Source organism: Vitis riparia, chromosome 14 (genome assembly GCF_004353265.1).
Source record: "Vitis riparia cultivar Riparia Gloire de Montpellier isolate 1030 chromosome 14, EGFV_Vit.rip_1.0, whole genome shotgun sequence".
Classification (NCBI taxonomy): domain Eukaryota; kingdom Viridiplantae; phylum Streptophyta; class Magnoliopsida; order Vitales; family Vitaceae; genus Vitis; species Vitis riparia.
Genome location: NC_048444.1, coordinates 15,715,174 through 15,727,770, shown reverse-complemented (window position 1 = coordinate 15,727,770; position 12,597 = coordinate 15,715,174). Strand labels below are relative to the sequence as shown.

Below are 12,597 nucleotides of genomic sequence, written 5' to 3'. Positions count from 1 at the left end.
ATCCAAGGTATCAGATTTCTTATGTACATATTCAAACCTAAAGTAATCATCACTAAAAATGATGAAATACCCATACCCTCCTCATGCATGGACACTAAAAGTTCCATACATGTCAATTTGCACTAACTCCAAACATTCCTTGGTTCTAGTCTTATTCATTTTACTATCTATACAGGATTCATAAACTAAAAGATCTTCTAGAATCAAAGAGTCCAGACTTTACTAGTATTTAGATCCAATTTAGATTAATATAACTTAGGTCTTGAACCCAAATGTTTAATTAGTGCTAGGTTTGATCCTGAGATTTGACTGTTCTCATCACTTGGCAAAGTAATAATGGAATACATATAAAGAAAGAGGATATTACCTCCCACTAACTTACATAACTAACCTTGCATTTGAAGTTAAGGTAAGTGTAATCACATCATTTAACCTTTTCACTTATTGAATATCCTATAAGGACTTATAGATAGTGGGCATGGAATCTATCCATCATAAATGGTGAAATCCACCACTAAATTTTCTACAATGAGAAAATGATGTATACTTTCCTTTTTCCTTTAGGTAAATTGGGCATTCATTTTCTAATGTCTTAAAAGATCACAAATGAAGCACTTGCCCTTGTGTTTGCTCTCTTATTCCTTCTCTTGAACTTTCCTTATTTGGTATTGTTCTTCTTCTTCTTCTTAAGAGAAGAACTTGGAGAACCTTTGACTTCCATATGAACATCCTACAATCTTTGAGAATCTTCTTAGCCATCCCGAAGGAAAATGGCAAGGTCTCTAAGATCATATGTATACTTGGTGTTCATAATAGTCCTAAGAGTAGCTTGTCAAGGCTAACTTACCCTTATAAAAAAATAACCGTTGCAAACTAGAAAGAGAATATCAAAGTCTTTAGTAATAGAAATGTGTTGATGTTGCAACACATTATCCAAAGATCCAAGTGTTAGACACTTGGTCTTCTAATCCATCAACTATCAATTTGATATTCCACTCTTTCTTTTTTCTAAGCTAACTCATAAGGAATAGCTAGCTCTACCTAAACTAGCTTCTATGCAATTAGTTACTATATTTAGAATAAAATTAGTCCATATGATTAGTTAGGTTTGGCCTATTGTGAGAAAAAAGAGAGTGCTAATACAACCAACATGATATATGTAACAAATAATATAACCAAGCATATGACATAATTAAGCATTCATGGCAATTGGTAATTAATTTAGCAAAAATGTATCGCTCTCAAACTACTGTCATTTTTCAAGGTATCCATGTATCATAAGAATCAAGCCTACGTAAAGTGGGTCATGACCTTATTACTAATTAGAGACCTTCTCATATTGATCTCCCGACCTTAATCATAAAGGTATTTAAAGGCAAGATCAGCATACCTTTTATTTGGCCCATGGACTATGCAAGTGGGACCAAGTAGACTGATCTACCACTTCATATCCAATGTCAAGTGTATAACCATTGTCCTTGAACTATCAATGTCACCAAGTAAAGAATCCCACCATGGTATTGGTTGCTCCTATTACAAACATATCTAGCCTCGTCTATGTGGAGAGTCCATATCTCCTGATTCTTAGGGCTAACCCATCGTGGGGGTGGTGATGAACCCAAATCAAGATGGGCTTGACAATGGAGGCCATGGGTTTGCCTAAGCCCTTTCCCACTTAATTTTTTGAGAAAAAAAAAAACATTGGAAAATCATTAGTAATTTCCTTGATGAATAAATTATGTACTTTAAAATTTTTCAAAAATATTTATTTCCTAATTGGAAACCTAGTGTAATAGGAGAATACCAACATGAAAATTGTAAAATTTTCATGAGAGTAATTTTCAAAAAGAATCTTGATAAAATATCCACTCTCAAAATTTTAAAATCTTATTTCATAAAATTCTCCTTTTATACACAATTATAATTAATAAAATATTTTATCTAGGAAATGTTTTAAAGAAATTTATTTCCATAAAATTACTAAGCCTTTTGGTAATAATATTTTAATGATAAATTATCTCTAATGAAAATTTTCAAAATATTTATTTTCCAAATTGAAAACTTTTGTGTAATAAGGAAATTACTAATTTATGAGATTTTGAATAATCTTGAGAGTAACTTATCCAATAAAGAAACTTTTGTTTCTCATATTCAAAAATCCTCATAATATTTACTTTCTTTTCCTTAAACTTTTCAAACTTAATAAATAGATCCATGGAAATTCCATAATAATTTATTTCATTATATACTACCAAAAATAAAACATTTTAGTAAATCCTTAATAGATAAAACATTCTCTATGAAAAACTCCCAAAAATGTTTATTTCCAAAAAGGAATTAAACAATCCATTTTGGAAAGTATTTTCAAAATATTTTGTCTCCATTAAATTACTACAACTTTCCAAAGTTATTTTGGTAAACCTTCTTGTTATAAATTCTCTATCATGAGGTTTTCCAAATCTATTATTTACTTTTAAATTGGGACTCTGTGCTAATAGAATTACTCTCTTATTCTTTAACGTTGAACTATCCAAACTAAATGGTTTACTCATTCTCTTTGGGGGGGAGAGCCTGGTTAGGAAAACGTCCTAAAGTTTTATAAACAAATAGTTTTAAAGAAATAACAATCTTCTTAACAACAACCAATTTAAAAAGATAATCTTGGAAAATATTTTCTCATGAAAATTTACTTAGAATACAAAAAAAAAAAAAAAAAAAAAAAAAAACTTTTCTTTGAGTTCTAATACTTAATTTGGTAATTATTCTTAATTATAAATTATCTATCATGAATTTTCAAAATTAACTTATTTTCTTTAAATCAGAAGCCTATGCAAAATAGGAAAAAAAAAAATGTTATTTTATAAAATAAAAAATTCGAAAAACGAGAGCTTTTTCTTAAAAGAAATATTTTATTCTTAGAGATCTCAAAGATTTGAAAAGATTTTAAATAAAATTAAAATATCTAAGAATTAGTTTTGAAAAGGTAAGAAAGCTTTTCATCATTTTTTCAATTTATCTTTTCTTTTTTTAAAAAAATAAAAAATCTAACATTCCAATTTAAATAAGTTTTCCAATTTTGAAAAATGCATGAGAATTTATTTCCAATTAAGAATACCAAAATATCTTGAGGCCACATATGCAATTAATCAAGAGTATAAAAAAAAAACAAGGGAATAATTAAACAAAAAATTTCCCATAGCCCTTAGAGATCTTGTTGCATATTTGGTAATTAAAATTTGGATAAAATCCAAACTACCTAAAATAGCCCTGCAACAAGAAAAATAGGGTTAGTGAAAATAGAAAACCCAAAAGGCCCAATTGACACCAAAAATTAAGCCCACACAAGTAAATGCAATTGAACCAGTATGCAATCTTGTAACAACATGCTCCTTGCGCAACATTACTTCGATTGGTCATATCTCCTCGTTTCAATTTTGAATTGCAATCTGTTTGAAATATTGGATTATTGACTTCCTAAGCTTCAAAACCATAGTGAATTTCCCTAGGAAACTTATTGGAAGTAGCCGCAATTTGGCTCAAAGTGTTGACGTCATTGTGATGCCTTGCACTTTGCGCAACTTTACTTTAATCAATCGTATCTCCCTCATTTCAACTCCGAATTGCAATCTGTTTGAACCATTGGATTTGTGACTTCCTAAGCTTCAAATCTATATAAGGCTTGCCCTAAGAAACTACTAGGAGTTAGTCCTGATTTTTAGTTCAAGTCAACATCACTATGTTACTATGGATCTCAACCAAGAACTTCCAAGAATATATATATATATATATATATATATATATTAACTACCACATAATCTTAAAAAGAACTTTCAAGATTCCTTGTTTTCTCTTGGGTCACCATAGATGGATACAAAAAACTAAGATTTTTACAACGATAAAAATTCTTATGCTCCTTTAATGGAGCTTACAACCCATCTATTGAAAAACAAAGATTGTTACAACCAAATAAAAATCCTTTACCGCTTATGGAGTGTACAACCCAATCTAGAGAATAATAATCAAATATCATATCACAATTATAATCAATCAATCCAAATATATTGATATATTTAATTGAATGAATAAAAACATCTCATCCATTCATTCCTTAAGGTTTGGGATGAATAAAACAATCCTGCAAAATAGAGTTAACACACCCTAATTAGATCTAACATGCTAGAACCCACTCGAGGGCTTTGATACCAATTGTTGGGAACCCCGGATTACTTCGTTCCCATGCCCTGAATTGCATAGGGTGTATGCAACTATCCTTAGGGCTCTCTAGATCTATCGCAGCGGATAAATAAGTATTCAAAAACAATAAGGATACCATAGAAAACATAGAACTAGATAATAAAGCCACATACCTTTGATCTAGATGTTCCCAGATTGATTCTAATCGATGAAGATAACTCCAAAGTCTTAATGGATCTCATAAATACCATGATTTTCTGTCCGAGGACTCTTTCTTGTGCTTGGGCACTGAGATGGTGGAGATCTTAAGGATGGAAGCTAGGGTTCTCTCTAGACTAAATGAGAGAATGACAAGACTTTGAAACCCTAACCCCTAAAAGGGTATTTATAGGCTTCTTACTAGGCTTAAGAGACTTAAGCCCACCATGGGTTTGGGTCACTTAATCTAACCCAAAAAAGTTGTTAATTGAATAATTAACCATATAAAGCCTAATTAATTAATTAGCTTAATCTAGAGATACCACTCACTTATCCCTATGCAACTTTGTGTAATTACCAAAACACTTTTATGCACAAAAGTGAATTAAAAACTCATCCAACCCTCATAATTCATGCTAACAAGGAATATGAAATCAAAGTAGGGACCCAAAGGAGTACTGGCTCTCTTAGAATCAAATTTTGAAATTAATTCCACATTCCATTATAGAGAGTCGTCTGTACTCCAATACTCTATGTATATTACAACGAGACACTAATTGCTCAGATCCTTGACCTACTATCCACTGCATGTAAACTCTTCATGAATTGGTATATGTAATCTAACAAGGTAGTGCTATCACCTATCAAGATTACTTTTCAAATCCTTGAGTTGCAAATCTCAGTTATTATGTGATCAAATGATCTCTAACTCCAAGGCACATATGTCAAATTCCACTAAAGGAATTACTATGGCCACAGATTTCATGAACACATGTCCTTTGGATCACCTAAGGGGACACATTGTCTTAATCCCATAAGATATCATGGTGTCTTTATTGAGAATACTTATTGCCACCAAATTCCATCAACAATGGCCCAATCCATAGGGATATATGACCATTTTAGGGTTTCGTCCGTAGATCAGAGCCTCTTGTTGATTTTGGCACAAGCTCAATATCCTCTCAAGGTTGAGAGTCCATGTAGTATAGTAGCTTGGTGAATAAGGATAATTGATAGACTTGCGTCATGATTCACTGTAGGTCTTGTTCAATGTGCATCATATACATTAGTACACTCACCATGGAAAACACATCCCGATGGCCAAGACAAATCATCCCTCCAATTAAGAGGTAGTGCACTACAATATCTACTGAATTGTCCAAATCCATAAACCAATTGTGGACAACTTATCTACTTACAAGAAACCTATGACTTGTATCATCTATGCAACTCTTAATGCACCCAAGTCATGTATAATGTAAGAGACATTGGTTGAATACTCAAATCAATGTCAATATACCAAATGAATAGCAAGAGGATAGTTAATTCTAACTTTGTTATATCATGTCTTGTTTTTTGGGGCTTAATCCCAATAGGATGATCCATTTTTATTCAAAATCCTTATTTGTAATTTCAATCTCGCCTTGGTTATATCTTTGATGTTGGAAAAAGTTGATAAAAAAACTAGCTAAAAGTATTTCTAATCATTTCGAGAGAAGGGGCTCTTTAGGCGGCAGTAGGGAAAGAGAGCCAAGAAAGGGTTTCCTAACACAAGATATGAGCAAACATGACGCATTTTAAAGGTTTTTGGCCCAAGCAACCTAAGTTCCTACTGGAATAGTCTTGGGTCCCCAGGGCATGCACCCCTAAGGGTGTTTCATCATTTTCTAATGTGGGATTAACACACTATGATCTTTTTTTTTTTTTTCACTTTAAAACACACACACACACAAACTTTTCCAATAACACGTATGACTGTAAAGGTAGGCTCCATGCAAACTTTTGATGCTGAATAAGTTGGTTAGGGGTGAATTAGTTGGGATGGTCATTCTTGTTAGTGTGATCGGTGACGGGAGAGAGGTGAGGATAGCCAAAGAGAGAGAGAGACACTCCCACCAAGCCCCATCGAAGGTGGACATAGATGGGTGAGTTGGATATCATGGTTGCAAGTAACCCCTTACTAGAGACAATAGTTAATGGAAGATCAATTAAAATGAGCAAACAAAGTGGAAGAAACATTACAAGAGAAGAATAATAGAGTGGCTCAATCCAATCATGGTAAACATTATAAGATAGAAGTGACAAGACAAGAGAGTAGTAGCAAAAGTAAGACCAAAAGACTCCTACTATAGTTGTGGTTGTCACCCTAGTTCTAGCATCTATCACAGTTGTAGGTTGAGTGAATCCAAAACTATCTGAGTCTCATGGCTCTAAAATCTTCAGTTTGGTTAATCTAAAGATGATGATAAAATGGATGACTCCCTTGTAAGGAAAACTTGTTGACGCCAATGCATATACATAATGCATTGGTTTCTCATTTTTATGAGAGTTTCTTGATCTTTCATAGTTGGCTCTTTCTTCTAGGTGGGAAAAGCTTAGATTTTCACATAGAGGACACTAATGAAAAGGCTAAATTTTTCTTCAGATAATTTAGAGAGTAGGATGAGAGTTAAGGATCATTCTTTGAATAAACCTCTTTATTAAAATATGCTATGAAAAATATAAGAAAAGGCTTAAGCAATGTTAACACAAGAGGAACTTTAATGGAAAGAAAGACTTCTTACATGTTCCATTCTTTACTCTTATTGAAGAATCTAAATTAATTTGGTTTGTACTTGACGATCAGGTAAAGAGAGACTTGGTCTTCATCTCTTTACTCTTTGGTATTTACAACCTTTACTTCTGTCTTTTTTCTAGGAAACTTCCTTGTTTGAATTTTATCCCTTTTTTCAATTGTCAAAGTAGGGTAGCAGCCTTTGAACTTAGCGCTTGTGATTCCATTAGCTTTTTTCATGAGTCAAATTTGGATGCTAATGCATTTCTTTTAGGTAGCAATTTCTACCTGTTTTCAAGGTAAGGTTTTTTGGGGTACTCTTATTTAGCTTAGGTAAGGTTGAGGTTTTTGCCCCTTCAAAATGACACCAAGGCTTAGAGGGCTTAAAATAATAATAATAAAAAAATCATTAGTGTTAGCCCTTTAATAAGCATAGAAATGGGAATGATAACTCATAAGGATATAACTGAATGAATCATCCAAATCTTAAGATGATTGGCTTGACGATTTATTATTAGGAAAATATGGCTTTAAAGTTTGTAGGGTATAGCCTTCTATTGCAACACGATCATGACTCAACTCTATCAATCATGACTTGGTTATAACTTAATCATGTTGACCATGACTTAACCACAACTCTTTTGTATCCAATGTTTATATAATCATACCAGTTATTGAATTGTAAAGAGCTACCAGGTCACAATTCTATAGTCGGATCGATGGTTGAACCATGATCTAATTGTGATATTTACATAATATCATAAACATATAATTTACATGTATTAAAATTAAAAATAATTAAAAAAAAAAGTTAAAATTATATATAAACAACCAAAAAAAACTTCATTATTTCATCCCTTTATATTTAAAATTACCATGAATTCATCCAAGAGTTAAATAAAATTTTATTATTTATTTTATTTACATTTCATTAATTTTATATTTTATCCTTTGTTATTTGTAATTCATTATTTTATATTTTATGGATATCTTAAGCAATGGCAAAGCCAAGGAGTGCCTAAGTGGGGCAAATACCTCCCTTGAGGTTTTGCTAAAAATATAATAGGTATCGAAAATTGAACCCATAACCTTAAGTTTTGTAGAAATTAGCTACCTTATCACCAAACTATATTAGAAGTTTGATGCTATTCTACCCCCTAAAATAAGTTCCATATAATGCTCACCTGAACCACTTCCCTAGCTTTGCCCCTATCTTAAGCATTTAGTATATTTATTTTACATATTATATAACCAAAGAGAGGCTTGGCTTGGTGTAACCCTAGCTTCCACTTTTGGCGGTTGCTCACTTTCAAGCTACCAAGCCCACGTCAACATATATTTCTCTACTTTTCAAGCAAAAAAGACAATCCCCTAATTCCTCTATAACCGGTCGCTTCATCTGAGTCGTCTAAGTCCACGGTTGACAAAAGGAAGTCAACTGAATTGAGGTCTATGGGAAGGTCCAACAAAAGTAAGTACACTAATGCTAGTAGTGGATAAGGATACTAATGAGAGGCCTAATCTCAAAGTGATGTTAGCTTATTGACCTAAGTGTCCATACTTTGGCATGAGATTTGGGTACTCAATCGTAATTTCGATATTTTATAACATCTATTAAAACAATTATTCGTAAAAAGATGATGGTCGAAAAAATATTTTGATATTTATAATAATTAAAAAAATATTTTTTAATTTTACGATATTGTGTGAAATATCAATTAGAAATCATCTTTTTAAAAATACAACTTTAATATGTTGACATTTTCTCTTTTAGAAAACAATTTTAGTGTAAATTTTAAATTTATTTTTAAAAATAAAAACTTTAAAATTTAATATTTAAAATTATCTCTTCAAAAATAACTTTAACATTGGTGTCCAAAAGGCAAATATACACCTTCACCCACTCGCCCATGCCAAGCAAAGCAAAACTAACGGCGTAGATAAGCAACTTCCGCTCACAGTCGGATTCCAGGTTAAATCGTAAATACCTCAACAGACAAGGGCATACGCGTAAAAAGAAGCCCATGAGCGCGTAAAGTCTCTGCAACAAACATTTGAAATCTCCAACAAACAATCGGAGAAACCATAACCTCTTTCTCTCTATCTCCCTCTTCCTCCTCTCTCTCTCTCTCTCTCTCTCTCTCTCTCTGTGTATGAGAAGGTTTCAAGAAGCAAAGTCTTGGAAACGAAGGCAGAAGAAGTACAAGCTTATGCTTTGAGAGCCATGTCGATACCGATTCTCGAAGCCTGCAAGAAGAGAAAGAGACGGCCAAAGCTCTTCGGGTTTCACACCTTTGCCGATCCTGGTTGCCCCATAAATCCCACAAGCCATTTTTGCGATAACATTCGAATATTTCTTCGAGAATGCGCTGAGCTCGAAGACTACAATGTTGATGGAATGCCCACTTGGTGTACGCTTCTTGTGAATGAGAACAGAGGCTTTGTGGTTCCTGTATATACCATTGAAGAGAGCGTCAAATACGCTGCGAAGCCTTTCTGCGATCACTGTAGATGCACAGGTGAGGGTTGAAATCGAGATTTTTATTTTTAATCCTTTTGAATTGGTTTTTATTTGAGGTTCTGGGGTTTAGTGTTTTGGGGGGATTTTGATTTGGGGTTCTTGGGTGGTTTTAGGTTGGAGTAATCACTTTGTTTCGAAGAGAAGATATCATATTATAATTCCTATTGATGACGAGTGGAATAAGCCATTGGATGATGGTGTTTTTGATCTCCAAACCCACTTGCTGCATGGTATGATTCACTGTAATGGGTTTGGTCACCTGCTTTGCATCAACGGGATTGAAGGGGGTTCAAGGTATCTCTGCGGCAGAGAGATCATGGATCTCTGGGATCGAATTTGCACAATTCTTCGAACCCGGTGAGTAATGGGAAATTGAGAATTTGAATTTCAGGGTTTTTTTTTTTTCATTCTCTTTTGTGAATTTGAGTTTCTGGGCTTTTTTATTCATTAATTTTCTTATGCAGGAAAATTACAGTGGAGGATTCCTCGAAGAAGCGATTCATGGATCTTCGGTTGCTACATGGAGTTGCATATGGGCATCCCTGGTTTGGTAGATGGGGGTACAGGTTCTGTCATGGAAGTTTTGGCGTTAAGGGACCTAATTACGAAAGAGCAATTGAAATTCTCAGCTCACTGGAACTAGATCAGATCATCGAAGATTTTGGTTGCACCGACAGATGCATGAAAATCAGACAAATTTTTCGATTCTACCGAGATTTGAGTGAGACCCAGTTGATCACACTCAAAGATATCCTCAGGATCATGCTTACTCTCAAATCCCGAGCTCCTGTCCAGAAGAAAATGAACATAGTGCCTGATCTTCCTGCTTCTTCTACTTTGAAACCTTCCACCAGAAGATCCCTACAAAATAGGCCTCCTCTAAAGGATAAAACGATGAAGTTTAAGAAATTCAGTACATTAATCACTAATATGGACAGCCGATGGCCGGCAAGAAGATTAGAATATGCCGCAGATGTGATTGTTAATGCATTGAGGGAAAAGAGAGCAAGCGAGTGTACCCATGATGGAATGACTAGGCAGGAAGTGCGAGACGCAGCTAGAATGCACATTGGTGACACTGGTTTGCTAGATTATGTGCTCAAATCAATGAATAATGTGATAGTTGGAAATCATGTTGTCTGTCGTGCTGTTAACCCAGCCACTCGGGTTTTAGAATACACACTTAAGGAACTTGGTAAAGGCACTCTAGTCAGTGAATTGGAATCAGAAATGCTTCCCAAGCCATTTCCAGAGCAATCTATAGTACCTGGTGCTGATGTATACAACGATGTGATTTATTTGTATAGGAATGTGCTATTGAATTACCCTGACTCGGAATTGGTTGAATTAGCAACTAGGGCGGTTCTGGACAGCAAGCACTTTGTAAAGGAGTGGCCTTTTAGTGATGAAGACGATCAGCTACTGAGGTTCGTATGCCATATGATGCCAAGTTTGAGTGAGCTAGAAATTTTTACAAGGGAGTTGCCTCCTGGAGAGTTTATTGTGGTTCCACCATATGCTACAGTTGGTGAGCTGAAGGAAACAGTTGAGAGGACATTGAGGGATACTTACTGTATTATGGAGCAGGTGGTGGTGACTGAGATTGAAGACATGGAGGGAATGACAGATGAGGAAGTGCTTTTTGGCACGATTGAGTCAGGTTCTGAAGTTTGGATGAGAGGGACTGGGATGGATTTGGAAACTGAATTGAAGTATGAAGGCGGGTCTGATAATTGGAGAGTGAGTTGTGAATGTGGGGCTTTAGATGATGATGGGGAGAGGATGGTGGCTTGTGACATTTGTGAGGTCTGGCAGCACACTGTCTGCAGTGGCATCGATGATTCTGAGACTGTGCCACCCCTGTTTGTTTGCCCCAAATGCTGTGCCTTGCTTGTGCCTGCAAGAAGCGAGTCTTCTGATTGTGGACGCATGCAGTTGGCTCCAGTTCATCAGCTTGGGATGGAGTTACTGTACTAAAGCATGCTGTTTCAGGTTCAAGATGGCAGCTCAATGCCTGCTATGAGGACCAACACGAGCTACAGAAGTTGATTACCATTGGAGTGGTATTATCAAATTCCCCTGACGATTTTGGCTTTTTTATTTGTTGTTGTGATAACACTGACTGTGAGAGGTAAATTTCAAATACACCTTCTATTCTTTGTAAACTGAAAATAGATTCAATAAAGAATTCTTTCACATTGATTCATTTCGAACCACTGTATTCAGGCAATCATCAATAAAGCCAATTCCTCTATAAAATCAATGTGTCTTATGAGCAGCAGTTTCAGAAACAGGTCAACTTACTGGGTTCTGCCACAATAATTTGAAATTCTAAGAGCTTGTATCATAATTTGGTAGCTTCCAATTCCACTACCTATTTTCCAAACTCATCTGGGGATTGTTTCTAAGAACTCATCTCTGCACAGAAGTTGAACTGCAATTGCAGTTGCCTTGGGCATATTGGTTGCAGTTAAGAGTTTTCAGATCTTATTTGAAGACTGCAGTCATCACAGCTGACATCAGTGTTATTTTCTATACCTGCTGTTGTCTATAGAGAGGTTTCAGATATAACATTTGGAGGAGGCTTTTAAAAGGTATTCCATTGCAATCTCAGGAGTCAGGACATGTCCCCAGGCTTCAATAATGTCTTCCCTTTGTCTTCAGTGGCTACCCAATGCTTAGCATCTAATGCAGAAGGTGAGTTAAGAACCATTTTGCAGCTCAGTGTACTTGGCGAATAAGTAAATTTTAAGGCAAATCTTTCTTATGTCAGCATTCTTCTTTGGAACCAAGGATGTACTTGGAAAAAATTCATTCATTCAGTTTCCCTTCTCTCCCAAAGGACTGTCTTAGCAGAGACCTTATGCCTAGTTTTCTTAATGAATGAGAGTACATTCAAGCAAAGTTCCTTTGTTGGCTTCTCTTTTGAGTTATGTTCATTATGGGGCAGAAGTAAAGACAGGCAAATTTTTGGTGGTTGAGTAGATTCATTACTTCATTACTGAGCGAGGATCTGAGGTGGCTGGCTTTATCACACTCATGTAGAGATCTCAGAACAACAGCCCTCAGGGGACCTTGAAAATTTTCCATGCAAATTTTCTACTTCAGCTCCTGCCTCAGTTCCATCGCG

General features: G+C 34.9%; 1 protein-coding gene across 1 annotated transcript; it reads left to right on the top strand.

Annotated features, from left to right (window-relative positions):
• The first annotated feature begins 9,090 nt into the window (after positions 1 to 9,090).
• On the top strand, positions 9,091 to 11,704 carry LOC117931156 (PHD finger protein MALE MEIOCYTE DEATH 1). The gene is made up of 3 exons (XM_034852060.1): positions 9,091 to 9,465; positions 9,581 to 9,824; positions 9,932 to 11,704. The coding sequence occupies exons 1-3, from the start codon at positions 9,171 to 9,173 to the stop codon at positions 11,442 to 11,444; spliced, it is 2,052 nt and encodes a 683-aa protein (XP_034707951.1). The 5' UTR covers positions 9,091 to 9,170; the 3' UTR covers positions 11,445 to 11,704.
• The last annotated feature ends 893 nt before the right edge of the window (positions 11,705 to 12,597 follow it).

What these genes read in the sequence shown, in the direction of transcription:
- LOC117931156 (XM_034852060.1), top strand. Translation starts at nt 9,171, where the DNA reads ATGTCGATACCGATTCTCGAAGCCTGCAAGAAGAGAAAGAGACGGCCA. An exon ending in CGATCACTGTAGATGCACAG is followed by an intron (nt 9,466 to 9,580) that starts GTGAGGGTTGAA and finishes GGGTGGTTTTAG; the next exon opens with GTTGGAGTAATCACTTTGTT. An exon ending in TGCACAATTCTTCGAACCCG is followed by an intron (nt 9,825 to 9,931) that starts GTGAGTAATGGG and finishes TTTCTTATGCAG; the next exon opens with GAAAATTACAGTGGAGGATT.